General features: G+C 38.9%; 1 protein-coding gene across 1 annotated transcript in view; it reads right to left on the bottom strand.

The window, feature by feature from the left end:
* LOC140311621 (ephrin type-B receptor 1-like) overlaps positions 1 to 24,031 on the bottom strand; it is an 86,458-nt gene that overhangs the window by 47,991 nt on the left and 14,436 nt on the right. The window contains exons 2-6 of the mRNA XM_072389049.1: positions 11,098 to 11,162; positions 10,239 to 10,529; positions 9,614 to 9,832; positions 9,337 to 9,517; positions 1,976 to 2,131 (exon numbers count right to left, since the gene is read on the bottom strand). Of these exons, the coding sequence (XP_072245150.1) occupies positions 1,976 to 2,131; positions 9,337 to 9,517; positions 9,614 to 9,832; positions 10,239 to 10,529; positions 11,098 to 11,162 (912 nt within the window). The remainder of the gene's footprint in view (positions 1 to 1,975; positions 2,132 to 9,336; positions 9,518 to 9,613; positions 9,833 to 10,238; positions 10,530 to 11,097; positions 11,163 to 24,031) is intronic.

The following is a 24,031-nucleotide window of genomic DNA, read 5'->3' as shown; positions in this document are numbered from 1 at the left end:
TTCTCGCCCTTGAATTTAAAATGATGATAATTCCCAGAGCCATTGTGGATGAATGGGTTGACTTCTGCCACCTTTTCACTTGAAAAGTTGATTTTCTTCTTCTATCAGCATTGTTTTGATGCTAAGTTGAGGCTTTTTCTGTACCTCTTTGTTTTCATAGCTAATTAACCCCATATCTTCATAACAGGTAACAAGAAAACTTCCCTCTGGAAAATTTCAGAGTAAATATATCAGCACTTTTATAAGTACCTGACTTGTTTTCTTCTGACTGTATTCTAAAAGCTAAAAACTAGAACACACGTGCAGTAAATAAATTCTGCACGTGATCTGGTAGCAGCAGGGTGGACAGTGAAAAAGCCTGGCCTCCATGGACAGTAACCGGGAGGACAAAACAGGACCTGAAAAGTACCTGTCAAAAGGCTGAAAGAGCCAAAGTGGAGTTATTCTGTCTGTAATTTATTTTTAGTGCTTTTATGTTCTATGTAAAGCACTTTGAATTGCCTTATTGTTGAACTGCACTGTGAAAATAAATTAGTCTTTTCTTGTTTACTTCACAAGCTTATGAGGAAGCTACAGCTTTAAAAGCTAAAACCATCAAGTCTTGACTACTGTGATACAGGTAAGTGATTTTTGCATGAATTACAAATTTGATTACATCAAATCCATCCAAACAAGGGATGTAATCAGTTTAAGGTTGTTTGGACATTTAAGAAATAATTTTCAAACTGATGGCAAACAGAAAATCTCTTAAACTAGAACACACGTGCAGTAAATAAATTCTGCACGTGATCTGGTAGCAGCAGGGTGGACAGTGAAAAAGCCTGGCCTCCATGGACAGTAACCGGGAGGACAAAACAGGACCTGAAAAGTACCTGTCAAAAGGCTGAAAGAGCCAAAGTGGAGTTGGTAAGTGGAGGGATAGGTAAATTTGTCGAGGGAAATGAAATGCTACATAAAGATTGTAGAGGGAAAATATCAGGCAAAAAGTAAGAATAAATTAAGGAAGAAGATTTTTTTTGCCGTGTACCTGCTTCTTCTCATAATTCCTCACATATGAGGGAGCGTTGCAGTCTCTACTATTAAAATTACATTTCTTGGCTGAGTCTTTCTGATAACAGAGAACATAATAAAACATGTCAGGTACATTAAAAAGCTGTAAAAGTTGCTGTCAGTCATTGGAATTGGATTTCACCATCTAACTAGCTGTAGCTCTGATGTTGCCAGGGCCACAGCTGCAAAGCAGTGCAGTTTGTTACCCAACAAATTTGACTGTTGTCTAAAAGTCACAGTAAATATTAGGCAGAAGAGAAATAAATTGAACAGAATTATTTTTTTGTTTGTTTTAGACAAATTTAACCAAACCATGAATGCAAAAGGAAGAATTAAGGAAGAAAAAATAGGTTGAAGACTGAACCAATAAGACTGTCCATCAATTCATGAAGTTGTATTCAGGTCACCAGGATGTGCAAAAACACACTTGTGATAACACCTTTTGTACAAAAATACACACGGGTATACACAGTTTCAGAGTCTGAGTCCAAAATGATTCATGTTTCAACCTACTTACTCCAGCTCTCTGTGGAACTGAGAGGCTGTGCTTTTGAAACTCAGTGCTTCATCTCGCATAACTCTATAGCCTCTTCAACACAATAAACACATATTCACTTCAATTGGAAGCCGGAGGAATGTAGCAGCATTATTACTGACTGCTCCCCAAATCCCCCGACAAGGACGGCAGTGTTGCAGCACTCTGAATGAGCCACATAATTCTAGGGGCTGTATAATAAATCAAAGCAATGTAGGCTTTTCACTTAACTATGAAATATTGGACTGTCGGTGGTGTCAGCCTCTCATTTGCTATAATGTGTCAGATGTTGGTACCTTAAGCATGTATTGGTCATCTTGAAAATTAGATGTGTCGCTGGAAGGTGTAATGAGAATGTTAAGGAAGGAATGTTAAGAAAGACTGACTCACTGGTGCACGCGTCTTCTGGTTTGTCCATGTCTCCACGGTAATATCCGTTCCGACATCCACAGAGGGTGGCAGCTTCGATGGTGGAGCGACTGTTGAGCGGGCACTGCTGGCACAATCCTGCCCCCTGGGATGACTTAAAGGTGCCCTGAGGACAAGCTGAGAAGAGAAGGTGAGTGAAAAACAAAAAAAATAACTTTCCCTCCTCAACATGAGTGAAAAATAACCAATTTGAATGTTCTTGAATCCTATTTCTGGGTCTTCTGTTTGTCTTGATTACAAGACATTTAGTAAACTTTGTTTTAGACAAACATGCCATTAGAGCTTTTATTGGTTCTATAAAGTTGACATGGCACAGAGGGGATTTTTTGGTGAATGGTAACAAACGGTCTTGTTCTGACTAGATTTGTGTGCGACACAAAATCCCATTGTCTGCAATGGGGACTCTACTTTTGTTTCACTGGGTCCTTTATCTGGGTCAGCTACAGTTCACCTATCCATCTTTCCATGAGCTGCATCCACTTAAAAAAATTAATAAATCAATCAGATTGACACTCATATCCTACAGACACATAATGTCTTTAAATTATGTGCTTGTATAACATAAATGCCAGTCACTGATTGTAGCATGTATAACATAATTGTGCTCATCTCATGCCTGTCTGTCAGAACAGCTTGCTTTGTTACCAGGGAGACGAGCCCCACCCTTCTACGAAAGGGTCACAAATTCATCAATTTGGAGGAGAGCAGAAAACTTGGTTGCATCACCTTCAAGGTAAGTGTGATATTCTCAGCTGATATTGTAAAGGTCATGAGGGTTACACAGACCAAGACCACTATATACACTTACATACATATTTATGGCCAATTTGGAATCTCCACTTGACCTAACGAGCAGGCCTTCATAGTAAGGGAGCAAGACTGAACACTAGGAAAAACCTACATGGGCACAATGAGAACATTTTACCAGAATCATGTCGGTCTGTCTTGTCCAACATTAATTTCCCAGGGGCTTATGCTGAGCTTATGAGATATTCTTTTTCTTCAGACTGCATACATCCCATTTTATTACATGCATTCCAACAGGGAGAAGACAAACCTCTTAATGGAACTGAGAATCCAAATGGATTGGGCATTTCTGCGACACTGACAGAAGTTGAAAAAGTTCAAGTTAAAAATGATGGAAAAAAAAACGTCCCAATGACTGTAGGGGCTGTGATGGGCCTAACTTTTTAACAGTTTAACTGATGAAAATGGTTTAACTTCAGTAATCTGAAGTTTGCAGCTGCACAAAAGCCACTATTTATTCATTTATTTTTAAGTTCCACTTTTTTTTTTGTTTGTTTGTTTTAAAACAAGTTGCACATTGCTGTTGGATCGACGACTGGAATCATCAAGCAAGTTTGAAACACTGGCAGCAGAGACAAGTGTTTTGTGCAGAGGTCATAAATATTGACCAACTACTATGTTATGACTCGATGTCACTGATCTCCAAAAAAGCTCCACGTTTTTGCAGCCAGTCTGGCAAAAATGTTGTGGCATTTTTCATTTTTGAAATACATATTAATTCGAAACAAAGTTTAATCTCTGCCAGGGAACGGAAATCTGCTCTTTTACCATGATACTCTTATATGTCACTTTACTGGCTTTATAAAAACACACATTTACAGCGCATATTAGAAATAGCATGTTAGCCCATATATATTTCAAGCTTTGAGCCCAATTCTGCATTTGCTGGAAGTTTACCTATAAATTACACTATTTTTATAGAATATAAGATGTTAAATTTGCTAAACAAAAAGAACATGAGCTGGTCAAACATCTGAAATGCAACATGGCCCATTTTTAATTCACACATGGGGTTTCATAACTGCTCTTTTGAAGATAAAAAAATAATAATAATAATAAATCTCAACATTAGAAAAAAGAAAATATCAACCAAGGAAAAAGAGATGTGTGAAATGAGGAATAAAACTGAAACAACTCAGCCAAAAGACAGCGAAACCTGATGAGATTTATTTTATGTTCTCTTTTTCAGTTCTTATTTATCTTTTGCGATGTATCTTCTCCCTTCTCTTTAATGAAGGTTTACTCTATCCCTAGGAAATTTTCCTGCTGTAAGGTCAAAATGTAAATGTTACATAAATGTTACATGGTGGCAGACAGAGGAGGACAGCAGCCTTTTAACGAGATCCAAATGATGGATGGGAGATCATCAGTATTGCACACATTAAAGTGCACAAGGATCATGACTGAAAAGGAATGGCAACAAAGGAAAAAAAAAAAAAAAAGAAAGACAAAAACATCAAGTAAAAACTGAGGAAGCAAGAGACAAAAAAATAAATGGGAGTGAGGAAACGATGCAAAACAGTAAGTTTTATATTCCAAAAATATCAATGTATTTTGTTGCCACCCCTGAAATTTTACATTTTCATTTCTTGGTTTCTTATTTTTATTCCAACACGATTTACAAAGAAGGAAACTGCTCTTTGTTCCCTGGTTTTACTCCATATTATGTTGCGCACGAGCCACAGAGTTCCGTGAAACTACAGATATTTCAGTTTTTTTAAAGGAAGCTTTCTTTAAGGAATTACAGTCCAGAATGATTGATAGCCTTCCTCTAGCTAATCACTGGGATTTGGGACTGGAAATTCTAACAAGACACTAATCTGAAAAAAGCAGACAAAGAGGTTAAGAAGTTATTAGAAAAGGGAAACATTCAGTCATGACCTGAATTCCATCCAAATTCAGTGACAAAAAAAAAAAAAAAAAGATTGAAGACAAGAGTGATTGTAAAGAATTATTTTAATTGGAAAGAATTTGAGATGCAGAGGAGGAAGGGGTTTCAATGCCAAAAGAGACCTGCAAAAAGGTTGCCCGACATCAAAAGAGCCATTTGAATGTTGCAATTCAGCTGTGCCAGTGATTGTTGGCATAATGAATGAAAGATTTTGTCTATTTTTAGCAATTATGTATTAAGTATGTGAATTAAATACTAATTAATCAAATAATCTAATATCCTTCTGTATTGATACGTTTTATCAAATTCACTTCAGTACTTAAAAAATAATAGCACATTTATCTATAAAATCTAACACGTCACTGATCACTCATTTTGAGTCAGAAGAAATCCTTAGATGGAACAAATCAAAAATCCGAATTTAGCATTGGTTTAATCAATCTGTGCCGGGGGTGGATGGTTGAAATCGGTATTAGAGTGGTGATATTTAGGGTCTGAATTGTTATTCGAACGAAACGAGTGGGGAGATTTTGGAAAATTGTTTATTACAACAACTTCTGTTGTTTTCAATAATAAAGACAATAACTGTCAATGTTATCAAAATGAAAATATTACCTTGTTGGTAAATAATTACTAAATCAAAAGTACAACAATCAAACTGACATAAGGATAAGGCGTGAACTGCACAGGGTAACATGTAACAGCTTCTACCTACATCTTTATACCTACTGTAGCACCATTTGAGTCAGTTAAGTTCAGTTCACTGCCATCAGACAACATTTTGTCTGACTGTATGAGAGGGCAAACATTTTAATAGCCTCCATATTTGGAAAGCTCTGGTGCAAGAAGTTGGTTTGAGCCTCTGACCATGAACTTGAATGAACACCAGCCAAGGAGCTTTGCTGCTCCTCTGTCTCATTTATTTCCTGTTATCACTACACTGCCACTGTAATAAAAACATAAACACCACCTCAAGGTTTAGAAAAAGAAGAAAAAGCTGTGAAACACTACTGTTACAGGGTTACAGACCGTTTGTGTCTTTACGTCCAAGTCCCACGTCCTTTAAAACTGTCGCACAGGGCGCTTACAACCTAAAATGTAACAAACACACAGTACTTTCCTCACCTTTTCCAATCCATTCTACCTGTTCATATCAGCTTACTTTTCTGTTATTTTCTGTCACCTACTTTCCCTGAAGGCCTCTCTGCACGAGTGTTGGTCCCTCCTTGTGTGTGTGTGTGTGTGTGTGTGTGCGTGTGTGTGTTAGCGTGTCCATCTTTCCATCTTGAATGGACAGATACACATCAGGCTTGCCAAGGTCATTTATTCAACAACCTTGCTCATACACATGGGGCGTGTCACCATGGCAACAAGTCTCGCTTCCTCTCCCTATTACCTAGATACCTCTCTGTACGTGTGTGTCCAAATGTCTATAGATTTCTGACTAGTAACCCTTGATATATACAGTCTGAATGTGGTTTGAGTTTTTGCACACACTTGTAAAGAAGGAATGGACTAAAATAAAAAAAATTTAAATCAAGCATGATAAACAATCCGTTTATGTCAGAACATTTTTGTATTTTTAAACATTTATTCTGCTACTGCATTTAAGTGTTCTCATGTTATTTACAATCCCTTTTAGCATCACATTTAAGGACATTCTGGATCTCAAAAAATAAAATTAAGAGCTGCAAAATCCCAAGCGCTTTAGTTTCTGGGAATGTAAAAAGAAGAAAAAGGGCAAAATCTAGAGGAGACAGTAATGCAAGCACATCGTTCTATAGAAATAAGGACTGAAAGAGTTAAATAGGCACAAAGAGAGACTATTTCTCTGTTTCCCTCAGTGCCCTTTGCAAGCTGTGTAGAGTCACACAGTGACCATGTGGATGACAATTGTCTAAAGTTGGCACAGACCCTAACTAATCAATTATTAAAACTTGTACCAGCGAGTGTGTGTGTACCTGTGCTGAAAGCCTGCGGATTTGCAAAAATCTGGAGGCATTGTTTGGAGGACACAGTGGGGGAAATTTCATGGCAGAGCTAGCATTTATAGTGCGATGCATTTAAAGACACAAGCTGAATTTTAACACACACAAACACTTTCTCTGTTACCCTTTCAAGCGCACACACACAGTTATTTGATCACAAGCCAGTTTTGCCGGATGGTTTGCACAATATGCTTATTTGATGCAAAATAAGCACCATCTCTGTGGCTTGACATGCTCAAACCCTCACACAAACATAAAAAGACGACCATCTGTTCCAATAGTGAGTCCAGCTTCCTGCCAAGAAGTTATCAGCTGATTGGCAGAAAAGCAAACCAAAAAGATGCCAGCTTGGAGAAGACAGACAGGACATGCGCTGTCCCACGACACCTTAAATCACTGTTTCAGCAAGAAGCTTTGAGTAAAGGACATGAAGCAGGAGTACGCAGACATTCCATCACAGAGACTGTCAAGACTGTCAACTGAGTCTTTGGTTAACGTACTCAGATATGTCATACAATCTAAGAATATCCTATTGAGTTGTTGTCTTTTTCCTAAGAGGATTGGCTCAAAGGGCTGCACACTGGTACACTCGCAGCGAGAGGGTTTCTGGTTCAAATCCTGGCTGGGGCATTTGCTGTGTGGAGTTTGCTTGTTCTCCCCGTGCATGTGTGGCTTCTCTCTGACCCCAGGAGTGAGTGTGCATCTCCTGCATCTCGCCCAATGACAGTAGATAAAGCCACACACGCCCTGTTACCCCAAACTGGATTAAGAAGGTATAGAAAATGGATGGATGGACAAAAATAGATTGGCTCAAAGTCAATATTCTTTTTTCTGATTGTCTGTGTAAACTCAAACAATGACATAAAATATCATTTTGGTGAGAAAATGAAGAATGTGAAGATATTTTTAAATTGTCTTCCATGACAATATGTCAATAATGCAACCCAGACACTGAATCTAGCAGCCTTTTAGTCGCATGCAGGCCACTTACACACACACACACACACACACAGTAGAACTGGCTAAAACCAAAATATGATTTTTTAATTTATTTATTTTTTTAATGAAAAATTTGGCAGATGAACAGGAGTAAAAATAATGTATCATTTAAACGGACAACATTTAATTGATACTGTTAAGTGAAATAACAAGAAGTAAGGGCTGTGGAGATTCTTTGCTATTTTTACAGACCAAACATCTCTCCGTTTGGTTTGATCTTCTTCCTCAAGGTTTAGTTTCCAGTTAGCAACCTTCTAATACAGCCACGCAAATGCCACCTCATTCTCACAACACTACGCAGCCTAGTTCATTAACTACAAACTAGATGGGGACATGTCTAATGTTCATTTCCTCTCTGGCAACAGATCAAAAGCTAATCAAATTCACTTGACAAATTAAATAGAAACATAATGAGTAAAACATCACTCTGTAGTACATGGCTGTTCAAATGCAAGTCCCTTTGTTTCTGCTTCAAATATTATGAGCACATTGACAACAAAACTCATCACACCAAAAAAAAAAAGTTTAAATAAGGAAAGTGACACGAGATGCTGTAAAACTCTGAAGCAGTCTCACAATACAAAACCATATGAGACTTAATCACTAGATTTCATGAGTCACGATTAGTTCAAATTCAACAAACCTACTCAAATATTCATGATGAGAAATGTTGTCTCTGCAAAGCACAAACTGACACCAACACAAACATTTCAGTCGATGTACTAAACATATTAAACCTTAGGCAGCGAGAATTTTATTTATTCATTTGTACTTGCTCTTTCTTTCTAATACTCTGACAGTTTGGGACTAATTTGCAGCGCAGTAATATGGCTGGAACATGCTAAACTAATTAACATGGGATGAAGCAGCCTCACTTATCATTTCACCATATGTACATGCATCACACACACACACACACACACACACACACACACGATGAGACTCTCTGGAGAGGATAAGAAATGATGGGTACGACTTTGGAGAGGAAATGGGGAAGGAGGCCAGATATAAAAAGGAAGGAAATAAGGTAGAAATATTGGGGATGAGCTATTTCTGGACCATTTTCATCCAAGTGCGTCTCAACAAATATTAACATATGGAGTGGTGTGTTCTGCCCCCTTGAGCAAAAATCCACTATAAAGTACACTTTACTTGTATGAAATTATTCAGCTGAAACCACCTGTCTGTCAGTAATGTTATGCTTTGTTCTCTTGGACTGAACATTTGCATTTTGTGCTGAATTTATTCAACAGAAAACATCAGTGCATTTGTAAATTTATGATATTGTTTGTAAACCAATACAGGATTTGAGTGAAGAATGTAGTCAGCCCGAATCTGTTCATACCCGTTTATATCAAACTGCGGTTGATTGTAACTGCAGACATACTTTGTATAGTTTCAGCTTTTAGCATGATCTCTTGTATGCTCTGACATTTTGATTGCTACCATAGAATGCCTTCTGTGGCTGAATATTGGCAGGATGTTTGTTTCATATTGATTTATTGTCACACTCGCTTGTTAGCTTTTGCTTCAAAACAACATGAAATGTATATGCAGGATGTAAGAGTTTCATTTTCTCTTTTCTTTCTCACAAACCTATTTTAGACCAGCAAAATTTTCTTTATAGAAAGATTTACCTCGACACACGTTTCCATTGTCTGGCTCATAGCCCGCCTTGCAGCTGCAGCTGCCGATGGGTACCATCCACTCTCCATCTCCATTACAGTAGAGCTTTATGGGCACATCGACCTCTTCTGCATTTGGGATGCAGCTTCCTCTGGCAATGACCAATGAGGTGGACTCTGCTCCTGTCAGCGTCTGCAGAAAATGAGAAGAAAAAAAATCCTAGACTATCTAACAGTTGCAAAAAGTCTGATTAAATCCCCACCACTTCAATTCAATTCTGCTCCATACCTCTGGGAAAAAAGCAAAGTTCTGCACTATGCTGGGACATTTCTTGTAGAACACTCGAACAGCCAGAAGGGACATGCAAGCACCCAGATCCTGGAAGGCCAGGTGGAATCCCCTGCCTTTGGACAGAGGCCCAAAACTCCTAACTTCAGTGTTCACCTTCATTAGCCTGCCACCAAAATCAACCTGAGAGAAACTCTCATCTGCTGCAATGGTGTCCACCTGTGAAAGAAGAAGAAATGGGCAGATGTAGGAGGCAAATAAAAGAAGGCAAGCATAAGCATGCGTCCGGAATAAACTCCAATAATTGCTGGGTAACTATGACCTACATATTGTTATTACTCAGAAACGACAACGAGATAATCGAAATTTAAAAAAAAAAAAAGTAAGACAATATAGATTTTTACATTTTCAGTAGAATTCAGTCATTTATAAACCCCAACAGACCAGCTGATGGAAGTTCGTTTTTTCGGTTAAAAAAACAAAACATTTTAAATAAGCATTTGGAGCAATCTTTGTAGAATCCAAGATAAATTTTACTTTTAAAATGATAATTCACGCTGTAACAACACTAATGGCTAACAACACATTTGTTATTGTTAACTTATTTGTATTTCTGGGCAGTTACCTTTAGAAAGGGGGCATTGGCCCAGTATTCCACCCCTTTGGTACCCTCTGACACAGTTCTATCAGTTTCTAGGTAATAGAGGTTGAACGTCTCCTTGCAGGAGCCCAGGACACTTGGTATGGAGGCACAATCCCGTACAGTGAAGCGGATCTCCACATAGATGCGTTGTGCTGCCCGCCGGTCGATGTAAGTGGTAAGGAGCCAGTTGTTCTGGCTGGGTTCAAACACGTTGCACACCTGGTATGTCCTGATGGTGTTGAGATTCTCATCATAGCCGCTTACCTCCTCCCACTTGGGAAAGTTTGTGTGAAGAAGGGGCAAGGGGTATGAGAGGGGACAAGGCACAGGGAGAAGCAACATAATAGGCAAAAATGATTAATGGGTTTACTAAGACGTGACACAAATTAAAGTTTTTCTTTTGCCTTCTTCCATTTTCCTGCCTCCCTCATTTTCTGTTTCTCTCCCCTGCCTTGTTCTGTGCTGCACGGGGACAACCATTCATCACAATTAGAGCCACTCACCTCACAACACACTCGTATGGCAGACCACTGTGACCGGCTAGTTGCCAAGCTGGAATTTAAAGAAGCCAGCTGAGCTCAAGAAAGCTATCCTCATCCACTCAACTCAATTTAACATTTTCTATTTGTCTGACTCTGGTGTGCTGCATTTCTATCATCTTTTGGAAAGCTTTCTTTCTGTCGTAGTCGTGGTTAATTGCTTTCACCTTGCCCCTGTAATTAGAATTTTGACTGATTTGTTAATAGACCACTGTTAAGTGTAGTCAAACTGATTTCCCCATGGCTGCCTGCACATAAACACAGACACACACACGTAGCACACATTTTCACATTGTTCTTACCCCATTAGCAGGAAACGATATCCAGCCAAGCTCAGCTGTTGCTGTCCTTGTATCCATCACTGTCTCTGTCGGACAAAAAGAGAGACCGTCAGGAGGAAAGAGGTGAAAAGAATGAGCTGCCAGAGGAGGATAGGTATGTGTTTAATGCATAGCTCACAGTGATGTGTGCCATTCATATTCATAAAAATGCACTTCACATAAATTCTGCAATGCTTTGTCTTCTATTCTGTTCACACACAGAGAAAAGGGGGATAAGATCTGGTTCATACAGTATCAACTAAGGCAATAATGATATGACAAAATGATGACCAAGGTAATCCTGTTAATCTAGGTGCTAGTCTGACCTTTACATAACAGAAAACTGTTAAAAAGCAGATTTCCTACTTAAATGGATCATAAGGAGGGCATCTATGTCATGGCAGGGAATGTATCAACTTTTTCAATAACTCGTTTCGAGTCACACAAGTTTTGAACCGGCCCCTATCAACCATCAGTGGTGCTGCACATAACCGCTAAAACGGTAACCGTGCTGTGACCATTACATGGTGCAGTATGGCTCAACTCTGCACGTTTTATTTTCCGCTGCGGCCAGTAACCCCTCGACATGGGCATTATCATTTGTTTGTCCAGCTTCACGTGTGACGCTGTGGTGACAAAGACAGAACTTCCCTGTGTGTATGTTCATTACAATATTATTTCCCTAATTTAGAAAATGCTTTTATTCAATTAAACTAATAACCTAAGTGAGGAGTATAGAGGAGTACAGAGTGGTTATTGCACTAAATGTGTTTGTGACAGACTTCTAGTTCAGAAGAGTTTGAGTATATCTTTTGGGAGTGTTCGTGCATTTATTATTATTTATTTATACAAATAACATCCAATCCATGCACACTAATGAGGAATCTGTGATTTGCATTGTAAATTGCATGCTGGACTTTTAAATGACTTCATAAATTAGGTAGTGCGTTGGTGCATGTGCAGTTGCAAACACACTGTTGTTAACGCCCACTTGCAGACATTTTCTCTGACAAAATAGCAGTCCATGGTACATTATAGTATTGGCTTGTATTGCTTGGAACCTCCGTTGATGTAGAACCTAAAGAAAAAACAATTAGTATCAGTTATGCAGTACTATCTTTCATGGAAAACATAAAATTGAGCCATACCATACCAGGATAGTGGGAAGACTATATCAGAATAAAGACAGTGACAGTTACCAACCACAATTCTGTTTTGCATCTGTGGGATTCACTGGAAGATGTCTAATCAAAGGATAACCCACCCTGCACCCCACTGAGCCTAAAACAATGTACTGCCAATGTGCCAACAACATCACAGGACACACCCACAGGTCTAATGACCATCTCCCCACCAGTCAAAGCTGTTCTGATTGGTGAGAGCAACACAATTAGTTAAGTGGTTTTAATGTTATGGCTAATTACAACAAAGGTCTCGGAAAACCAAGTAGTATCCGATATGACAGCCCAACAACAAAGCCTTTTATGAACAAAAGAAAAGATGGCAACACTAACCTCATACCATAATATGTTATATCAAAGGTGAAACATCACTATGCGAGAAGCAATGAGAACTATCTTAAACTTTGATCTGTTCAGTTTCCGAGCTGTCAGAGGGATTGAAAATTTAAAGGCAATCATTTTTTTTTAAAATAGATATTAATTCTGCTTTGCTTCAAATATGGCTTTCCAGTTTATGTCTCACAATAAACTCTCAAAGTACTTTCTACAATCAGCATTTTCTGCACAACAGGGTTTCGTCATCTCTTCTGTTTCTTGAGGCTGAATTAAACAAATGTGTGCAAAATTAACAGTGACACAACACAGCAAGAGGACACGCTGAGATGCTCGAGCCAACATAAGTTAGCTGGCAAGCTGATAACACAGACCTTAATACAGAACTCTTTGTAATAAAACACGGTGAGAACACTCAACGATATCACACCACGAGGCGACTGCAGGCAAACAACCCCCCCTGCTTGATTCTTGACATACACTCCTCCTCTTGCACTCTTTCATACTGTCACCTTGCCTTCATTATCTGCTCCCCTCCTCCTCTCGCTCTCCCTACATTCATCCTTTCTGTTCATCCTCCCTATCTTTCATCCCTACGCTACCTCGGGTGCTTCTTTTTGTGTCAGCGAGCTTGCCTAATTACAGCAGAACCCAATTTTTCAGCTCTCCCTGGAGAGAGAAGGTCGTTTTGGATAATGAAATGCTTGCCATGCAAAAATGTAGTCGACTATCAAATTCTTGGACCAAAGCTTATTCAAACTGTCACAAGTGTTACTATCTAATTTGTAGTTTCAGTGCGTTCAGTGGCATGTTGTCAACAAAGAAACTGATGTGCAGCAGAATACAGACAATTTTTATTTCTACAGTGAGCAGACTTTGGAAAGTAAAGAAGTCTTTGAAGTTTCGAATGAAAAAAATGGCAATAAAGAGAGAAATCCATAATGTTGACACAAGACTTTTTGGGAAGACATATCTTCCAGCAATGTCTTGCAAGAACAGAACAATGGCGCTGCATTGGCATCACACAACCATCTTCTTGCTTCAAAGCTAGGTGTAAAAGGTGTACTTTGAGGCAAATTCACTGGAGAATTTGTTTATAATAGCCACATTTTTTTTTAAAACTGATAGCACCACCTTGCCCAGAAATATTGGGAGGCCATATTTCATGTTCTTGCTTTCGGTTTAAGCATCATGACCAAGTGATGACTGATATGCAAACACGGAAAACAAGCAAACAGAACAAAAAATACACCAAACCTGCTCTCTGCCTTTTCATTTGGGACTGCAATTAATTGTCATCAATAAATCTAAATTAATCCAGAGAACAAAAACAAAACTTGTTCTAACTGACAATTTATTTGACCTTCCAGGTTGAAATGACTACGTAGGTAATTTATTACTTGCTTTCAGTCGACTATTCTATTCATTCACTAATCATTTTGACTGCAATCTTCCAAGACTGGAAGAAATTAGTGAATAAAGCAGCATATATCTGCAAACATGCCCTGTGAATTCTTAGTTTAAAGGAGAAAAGAAGTCTAATCAGAACAAAACGAGAGAAGTACCGTATTTGATGGTCTGTGCTGGGCTTATTAAAGTCTACTCATCATTCTAATTAACAGCACACAGCACACACACCTCTGCACATAATAGGGTATACTCTCCGATCATCCTAATTACTTTTGACACATTGGAGGATGTGATCGCGGCGTGCCTACCACCCCCACAGAGATGCACCCCCTCAACCGGCTGAACAAAGCCAAAAGCTATTTTATGGCAGAGTTAACAGCAGGTAAATCTGTAGCAGTCAAAGAGCCTGTTAAATCATTGCTGTGCCCCACAAGGGGGAGGGGGGTGCAAGTATTTCCATAACAGATGCTGGATTAGAAGTAATTCCACTGTTTTGCCTGATTCTCTTTTTTCCTCTCTCTCGTTATGTGTGTGTGATGCATAAGTACCAGAGGTCAAATAACAAGTGAGGTCAGTTCATCTTATGCTAATTGGGCAAGTGTGTTCTAACCAGATTAGTCTAGTGCTCAAAGACAGCAATTAGTCCTGATTTATATGTGTGCACGCGCAAACGTGTGTGTGTGTGTGCATGCCTGTTTGCACATTTTCTTTTAAGTTTGCAAGGAAAAATGCCAAAGTGGAACTGAGGGAGAGCATATGTGACGATTCAAAAAATTACTACTTTTTAGCAGCAAAGTTAGAATTAGATACAGGCATTGAATTATCTATTTTATTATCAGTCCAAGTTTGTTATTTCTGTACTTTGATCTTCTTTATATTTTCTGAACAAGCTACAGTGATGAAAAAGAAAAAAGAAAATACATCCTCATAAAATTCCAAGGTTTCCATATCAGTACAGAATAAAAAGAAAAAAAAAACATCTGGTCCTTACCACTTCTTAAAATGAGGTAAAGTAAACCTGTTCACACCAGATGAGCAACATATTGTACCATGCCATTATTCATTTCAAATTTCTAACAAAATCCAACCCAAAATGTAGAATCAGTGTGTGAAGCTAAAATTCTTTTGTCAAGCGTTTTTGTCACTGGTCTGACAAATCTGCTGTTGTGCTTTATGACCAGTGATCTGCCATGTTCTTTTTAGAGTAGCTTTCTCCTGGCAACCCCTCCAAACAGGCCATACTTTTTCTAATTGTACTGTTAAGAACCTTAACGTTTTTAACTGAGGCCTGTAGAGTCTAGCTGTTGAGTGTTTGGCTGTTTCTCTGAGGATTGCATGGTTTGACCTTGGGGTGAACTTGCTAGGACATCCATAGCTGGGAAGAATGACAACTGTCTTGACTGTTTTCTATTTGTGAATAATCTTTCATGGAGTAGAATGATGGACTTCATATTGAAACTGATCAGACAGCTAGTTATTTACCTAATTTTCAGACTCAGTAAGGACCATATTTTTACCTCAGAATTGAAAGACGATGCTTTTTCTATTTCACATGACAGTATTCTGTACATTATGTCTTCATAGTTCACTGTATTTCAATCAACATTGACTGAATGCATTATTTAACAAGTTAATGATAGTAAAACTGATCAAGAACGCTTCATGTCTACCTGTGTTCTTACAAAGTATGTGTGTGCTGTGCTAACAGGATGTGCATATGCCTCTGACTAAGAGGCAGAAGATATAGCTGAAAGCACCACACCCATGGTTAAGGAAGCACACTAAAATAACAAAGACGTGCACATGCACGGAAGCTAAACATGCTAAAAGCCCTCCGAAGGAGCGAAACATCATGCTTCCTGCAGAGACAGTCGTTGACCAAGCAGGCATTCAAGTGGAACGACAGAATCAAGGAAGGACAATTCAGTAAAGAGGCTGCACTTCAGACACAGATGTGCACTTACAGACACTCCAACACACGCACGCACGCAAACACCACCTATGCAGGACTCATGAATATGCCTCAAAAATCATTTACAAAAACAGGTATAGGATGGGAAACACAGCTGAAAAAAATTCTAACCAACATGTCCCCTCAAAAGCCGAGTAAGCATGCAGCACTACCCAGGGAATTTGACGGAAAAGTAATCAAGAAGTTAGACTGAATTCAATGAAGAAAATATACTAACTAAATAATATCAAGCTTGGCGTTACACCACGTATCCCAGAGCTGCTTTTATATGCACAAAGACCTCTTCTTCCAAATTCAGGCTTCTGCAAACAGCCTGCAAATTCTCACCCAATAATCTCCACATTCAACATCTCTCTGAAGTGCTGGCTAATTGGAGGACCCCGTTGACTCAAAAGAGTCTGCTCAGCAGTTCAGAAACTGATTGAATCAGCACAAATTGACTTAACTATGCAACGACTGTAAAGTTACAAAAGGAGGTGCAGACAAAACTATAATTCTGCTACAAAAGCACGGCAACACTGCCATAAGTCAAAGGGAGTTCCATTTGAAGATATATTAAATGGTATTTTACCTGAATGGCCAGTGATTTTCTTTGGTTTGTTAAGAAATTCCGCTTCAACAAAATGTCAGGTTCCATTATAGTAAGTTTTAAATGCCCACTCTTTGAACTTTCCATTTTAGTTTGTATATGCACCATTCACTGTACTTTCTCACAGTGCACCAGGCTCTGTGAATCGTCCATTAAGTGGTCACAACCCTAAGTCATGACTCATTAACATTTAACAGAACCACAAAATATATTGTATCATATCTGTAGGAGTAGGAATATATACTGTAGTCATTGTGAATTTGATTAAATACACTTCAGACAAAACACATTTGAGAAAAAAGATGTCCAACACTGCAGTATTTTGTGCTGATGAGGAATATCAAGCTATTAGTTGGACCACTGGGCTTATCTAGAGGTTATTTAAAAAATTCTACTTGAAGTTGCTGGATCAGTCCTTATGGATTTTAGCTCCTGCTCTTCAGTTCCTGGTTACAAAATGAGCTAACGCACTCTGAAAGTATTTTTGCTCTCAGCTACCATCAGCTCTGCACATATTAATGCACATTTAATCTTTTTAAAATCAGACAGGTAATTTAGGAGCCTTCATCCTTGCTCAGAAGCAAAGTTAATGGCATGAAGATTCAGAGCTGATGTAAAAAATGTTTAAATGCATTCAAGAAGGATGGTAGATTGTTCACGTTCTGACAGACATTTAAGGCATATCTAAAGCAAATGTTTTTTTCTGTTGAGATGCATCAAAATGCACCTACTGTACTGTCAAATATTACTGCACACCTAATATGAATGAGGAGTTATATGGAACATTTTCTACGTTCAATATGTTTCACAAAGTGATGACAACATCTGACAATGTTTTGTTTTAAAATTATTTTGAATAAATAAAGTGATGAAAACACTAATAATCTCAGCATCCACTGGTCTCTGATTCGGAAGTATTTCAATGTAAATAAATAGATGACTCTGTTTCATCTCTCCCTCTCCACCAACTTAGCTTTAATGAATTAAACATGCCGCAACCTTGCACAGTTGGTTTGTGCTTTCTTTGGAGGTGTGGTGTATCATAGAATAGCATAGAAGACAAAATAAAGGCATCACTGCTCGATGCATTGCAGCCTAATATTGTTTTGTCATTATTTTGTATTGCCTATCCTTAAAGGCCAAATTTAATCACTAACACAGTCCTACTCTAGTACCGTAGTCATTTCTAATTAAAACAAAAAGCTCACATAAGCCTACTGTATCTGTCCAGCACCAAATGGGAGAGAAGAGGCAGGAACAAACACAAACCATGCAGTAACTGTGAACTGCTACATATTCCAAGAATGTCTGCTTTCACTGCCCTGAATAGTGGGTCATTGGTCAAATATGTAAACCAGGAGGCACTGCGACCCTGTCTATGCCCTGCACTAAAATAAGTTGTCAGAGCAGTGTTACAAAAGGTCGCTGAGAAGCAAACAGATCCTTGCCGTCGGACCATGAGGAGCCTCCAGCACCTGTGTTGTGACTATAAAATGGCCTTGTTGTGGGCATGTGATGAGTTCCAGGAACTGCAAACATATACAAACTGTTAGATTAAATAAAATTCAAAATCAGGGTGAGAAACACGCTACTTACTTATTCAATTTTATCTGTTATCCTCAAGCAAGCTTTTATCAGTAAACCCCTGTCTTTAATACATTCTGCAGATCTCCTGAGGTTTTCTTTCATGAGTCAATTTAATCTGCTAAACTCACAAGCCTTTTGCTCACAGCAACAGCAGTGCTAGAGATTTCACAAAAACCAAGATTTATTGATCATGTGAAAAAAACGGATATACAATATGTCCTCTATAGCAGTGGTTGCCAACTGGTGGGTGGTGACCCAAAAGTGGGTCGCGGACACGTCTTCAATGGGTCGCCAGACTCTGACTGGGGAAAGAAAAATGCTTTAATTTTGAAGGGCTCAGAATGCATGCTATTCACACTCCTAACCAGTAGGTGGCGACGATACCCTGTAATGCTAATCGACTCCCGCCATTTCACAGATTGAAGAAAAGCTACAGTTTGTTTTCATATGTGAGTGACCATGGCTAAACGCAGGTACGACATTGACTACATAAAATATGGATTTTCTTATATTGAGGACAAAAGGGGGCAACGACCTCAGTGCACTTTTTGATTTTGAATTAAAATGCAGCCACTTGAGTATTAAAGGGAATTTTTCCTCTCTACATCACACTCTTTTGTTTACTTTTGTTTAACGTTAAACTTGAATTTTGTGTCTATTGGCACACTGATATTTTATTTTATGTCAGGTTCAAACTGTAACATGTTTTCATTAAAGAAATTTGAGATGTTAAAAATGTTCCTGGTTCACAGCTTGTCTATAACAAATGATGGTGGGTCCTGAAGCCAGACCAGTTGGGAACCACTGCTCTATAACATCTTTATATAAGCCTGCTTCCTGAAAAGCCACTAACAAGAACAGGAAACTGCAACAGGTGGTAAACCAGAAAAGCATCCACACAGAACTGGTCCATCAATCCATCGGAAGGAAACACACGGTCAATGTTTTCGGGCCAAGTGTACCCACAAAGCGATGTTTGTACTCACTGCAGCAGATTTTTCAGATTTAACCTTTCGACCAGTGTAACCAGTTTCTTGAGGTATCAGGCCATTTTCTCATTGCTGACATGTCACTGTTTCTTTGTGAATGGAACCACAGAGCGGCTGTGTTAAAAAGAACAACGAAGCTGTCACACATCAGGACTTATCTGTGTCAGTTTCTCATTTAACAAAAACCCCACACGCCAAGCCCACATTCAGATCCAGTCACTCTCACCCCATCTTTGTTTCTTTCTCTGGCTTTTTCTAAAATTTCTTCATTTTCCTCTAATTTTCCCTCTCCCAACATGCATCTGCACCCAACTGCCATGGTGTGGTGTCATGATCACGCATGATGAAGGAGGACATGACCAACACCGCTACATATCTCAACCAAAGAAATGCTCATTAAATCTGTCCCACTGCTTTCTCCATTATTTCTGTCACTGCAAAAGAAGGTTGGGAAATGCTGCTGCTTCAGGTTCTGTAATGTAGAGTTCCTGTATTTAGATGACTTGTCATAATGTTATATGTTCAATACAACTCGGTAGAACAGGACCTTTGAACACATAAGATGTATTGTGGTATGCCAAAGTATGATTGACTGTCACGGCAGAGGTTCTATGCTATAAATATGACTGCAATCCATTGAGTTTTTAGACAACAGGGTGCGCTAGTCACTGAAAAATAAAAAATAAATACCTTTTGTCTTTTAGAAAGTAGGAGAGGCACAACAATAAAACAGGAATATATTGGAGTCGTATTTTTAGAACTAAGTCTTTCTGTCTTTATCTGGAAGAAAACTTCACATGAAACTGCCAACACAACAAAAAGAAATGTGCACATGTGCACACACTCTACCAGACACACGTGCTGGTTGAAGCACCCAGTCTGTCACTGTGGCAGAATCCATTGTGCCTTTGTGACTAACACAAGTGACATGCTGGGTTTAGAGGGAGAGTGAATGTAGAAGCCACATTAGACGCTGTCACATGCTGGATCGTTTGTTAAAATGATGTACACAGCATTGATAAGGAAGGCTCAGAGGCTTTCATTAGTGTGCAGATAATATAGTATCCATAGCCACAAATGAAAGGTTATGTCCTTATTGAGGGATACATTAATATGATGGAGGAGAAATGCATTGCATAGAATAGTTTGAGGAGGATGATTCTGCATCTTGTTAACATGCAGGATTGCTGGTATCAATGCTGGTGAAGATTCACTTGAATATTCGGAATGTGTGCTGTGGACCAAATATTAAGTGAGAAACATGTTTTAACGAGTGCAAGAGTACATCCTAGATTGTGCTCATGCACAACAAGAATGTAGGACCAGTGTAGATTGTAGATTCTGTGTAAAACCTCATGACTGCTGCCCACAAATCAGATTTTATTTTTAGAAGTAAAACTCTGGATGGTTACAGTACAGACTCCCTCAACCTTCTGCTTTTGCATTCTGACTGCAATATATTGCAAACATCAGAGCAAATTCTTGAGTAACAGTTCTAAATTGTTTAAACCTGTTTCACCGTAAGATCCAGAGAAATGACAGGAGGTGATGCCCTGCTTCCCTGATCATTCCCTCAGACACGATAATCTTAAGAATCCTTTAATATGTGTCGTCTTGTTATTTTCTTGTAGAGTTCATGTGTAGAGATTAAAGAAAAACGTAATCTCTGATGCAACCTGATTTCAAAATGCTTTGACTTTAACACAACTTTACTATGGGCCTTAAAGAAAGTGACCATACAGATATGCTTAAGGTTTCTTTTCACCAGGTGTAAGTCACCAGAGCAGGTGACAGGTTGAATTTGGTCAATGCTTTAACAAAAACATATTTTCAGAAGCATCCATTTCTGTCTCATATGTGTAATCCCAATGTTTGTATTGGTCTGAGCACTGCTAAAATGTGAGTGACTGACTCACCAGTAAAGTTTACAGTCATTTATTTAGAGAAAACATCCGATGCCTAAACCTACCACTTTACTGTAATCATGTTTAACACACTTCTTTTTAGGTCTAAAAGTCAGATGCTAGTCCCTGGGATATTCTGCATTGTAGTCCCCTGTGAGAGTCAGACTCCAGACACTTAACCGTAATCCAACTAATAATGCAGGCTTTCTGGTATTAACTTGTAATCTGCAAGGCAAAGCCAAGATAAGTGATGACATAATTAGAGATGTTTTCTCCAATCTGACAGAGCTCCCTCAGAGGCAGAAAAAGACTAAATGCAACTTATGGTTTTGGCTCTACCAGTTAACTTACACCTTGAAAACAGACATTAATGTGCTTCAAAAAAGCTAATATGAAAAAAATGTCTATATTCAAATCATATTTAAATATCTTGTTGTTTTGCCATTTTTTTATGTTTTATTGCTCTAATTCAGTAATGCCCTTCAAGTGAACTTGTACTCATGTAGTTTAGTAGTAATCAAGATAACTTGTACATGGTGTTTGCGTACAACACACACCAAATGAGTGACGACTGCTTCAAAATCATAAAACTATGCAGCAAAATTCATCATGGCTTTAACAGTTGAAACGTGTGCATTTGTCTGAGCTGCTAGTCAGAAGTGAAAGATGAGCTCCAAACGCCAACATGTAATTTCCTCATTTTTCATCAAATCAATCTATTAATTTAGAAACCAAGGGAAGACTGTCAAGGTTGGGCAAAGGACTATTTTTTTCCTAAGTGACTTCCAACAAGACTCAGTAGCAATACAGAAATCAGTCGAGGGGAAAAGGGCCACAGTGCATATAGTGTGTCAACAGTAAACCTACCATCGACACACAATGTGTACTGTGGCTCTTTATCTCCCCTGAATGGTGACCTCTTCAAATAGAAAGTAGCTATACCCACAGTAGCTATATAGCTTCTTTACGTTATATCAGTGAAATGAGAATTAATGCAACAAGAAAGGGAAAAATACTAATGTAAATGCATCACTAATGTACTGTCAGCTAAACTTTCAAGTTGAACCAACAGTCATACATATTTTGTAAAAAAAATAAATAAATATTCCTCACAAAGTTCTGAATGTGTATTAGGTACGTAGGTATTTAAATTAGCAAATTCTAAAGCAACTGTATAGCTTGGCATTTTTAAAGCCAGAGAAACAAAACAGATTTGATCAAATTATATTCAAGGTAAACAAAAGAAACTTGTGCTAAAGAAAAAAAAGTGGACCAGACTGTGAATAATTCCCTATAATCACAATACAGACAAGTGAGCAGTGCTGACCAACATGTCTTTGGGGCCATCAGGTGGGAACCTTTCATCAGTCAGTGGGTTTACATGATGAGATTAACTCGGTCATAGCTATAGTTGGGTTATGCCCCTTATCTGAGTAAGGGTAATTATCCTTTGTTACATGGCGGTGAATGAATCGAATCACTGACACAAAGCATGCAATACTGCAGTACGATAGGTAGCGCTGTTCCCATTTCAGCTATCGCTAATAGAGCCACTTCCGGTTGAACTCTTCACCACCACCAACAATGACAAACCCAGATATTCGAGAAAGATGGTAAACGAAGAGCAAGATGAAGCTACGTCCCTCTACATTTAGTTTGTGATGAGCATGATTATGGCACAAAAGCGATGCACAACGGCGCATTCTCCATCGCTGGTTATTTCTTTCGGATGGCATCAACAACAACAGCAATAGCGTCTCCTTTGATTTCCGGGTGACGATCGCGGGAAAAAAAAATCTCGAACATGCGCAGAATGCTTAATTCAATCCACCACGTGCGTCAGTAGCTACATGCATACATTTGGATCGAGTTATCATGGGGTCTTAATCCGATCGTGAGTAACCCAATCCGATCCGATCTTTTGTCAGATTAAGGGGTCTACATGAACTGAATAACTCAGTTATTATTAGTCTTATTGTAATTTAGCCATTAATCAGATTCAATGACACTCATGTAACTCCACTGACTGGTCACTGGCGTCCCAGAGTCACTCCCCTAATGCCAGCCATGCTCCTCACACCACAACAACCATCTTTTTTTCTCCACAACCACCAGCTACCCCAGCCTCTCACCAACTGCACACCAGTCATAACGGGTGGATACAAACCCTGGTTTGGGTAGGGGGTAGAAATAGAAGAAGTAAAGATAAGTAGGAATGGGATTCAAACACTGGTACGGGTAGGGGTTAATGAAAGTAAAGAGGGTGCTAGAGGTGGAGGCAGGACAATACACACCAGCAGTTTCAGCAGAAAACTTACCTAAACGGTCCTAAATCACTACAAATGCCAGCAAAAACAAGGCCATACAGGCCTAAAATGGCTGCCTGGTTTCTAAAGGCTCACATGGGCCACACCCTCCACCTAAATACACCCTGGATTTCTTCCTTGCTTCTCCCAAGAGTCTGTTTACCCTAAGTGCTCCCCCTGCTCGGCCCCCAGCTACTATTGCTTCGTCTAATCCAAATCCACTGACTGGACCGTACTGCCTCATCTGACACTTCCTTCACTATTTTCCTTACACTCTGACCACTTACACCCAACTCCCTCAACAATGAGACAACAGACTTTGCAACAAATCCTCTACATCCTACTTCCACTGGACATATCATAACTTTCCATCCTCGCTGCTCTGCTTCTCTACTCAGTTTGGTTTATTCTTACAGCATCTTATTCCAACTTTATGCTCAATGGAATCTACAAAATGCAAAAATAACCTCAGCATTGTGGTGGAAGAAATTGAAAGACTACTCATTGAACTATTACATGGCAACCATAAAAACATGCAAACAAATGAAAGAACGAAACTCTCAATGTTTTCATTCTACCAATCAGGGTCCAGGTTCCTAAAAAGTACCACAGTTTTAGTCAAAAGCCAGCATCAAAACAACCTCA

The sequence above is a fragment of the Leuresthes tenuis genome, unplaced genomic scaffold (assembly GCF_036924035.1).
Source record: "Leuresthes tenuis unplaced genomic scaffold, fLeuTen1.0.hap1 SCAF_7, whole genome shotgun sequence".
NCBI classification, from domain to species: Eukaryota; Metazoa; Chordata; class Actinopteri; order Atheriniformes; family Atherinopsidae; genus Leuresthes; species Leuresthes tenuis.
This window is presented reverse-complemented; position numbering and strand designations above follow the sequence as displayed.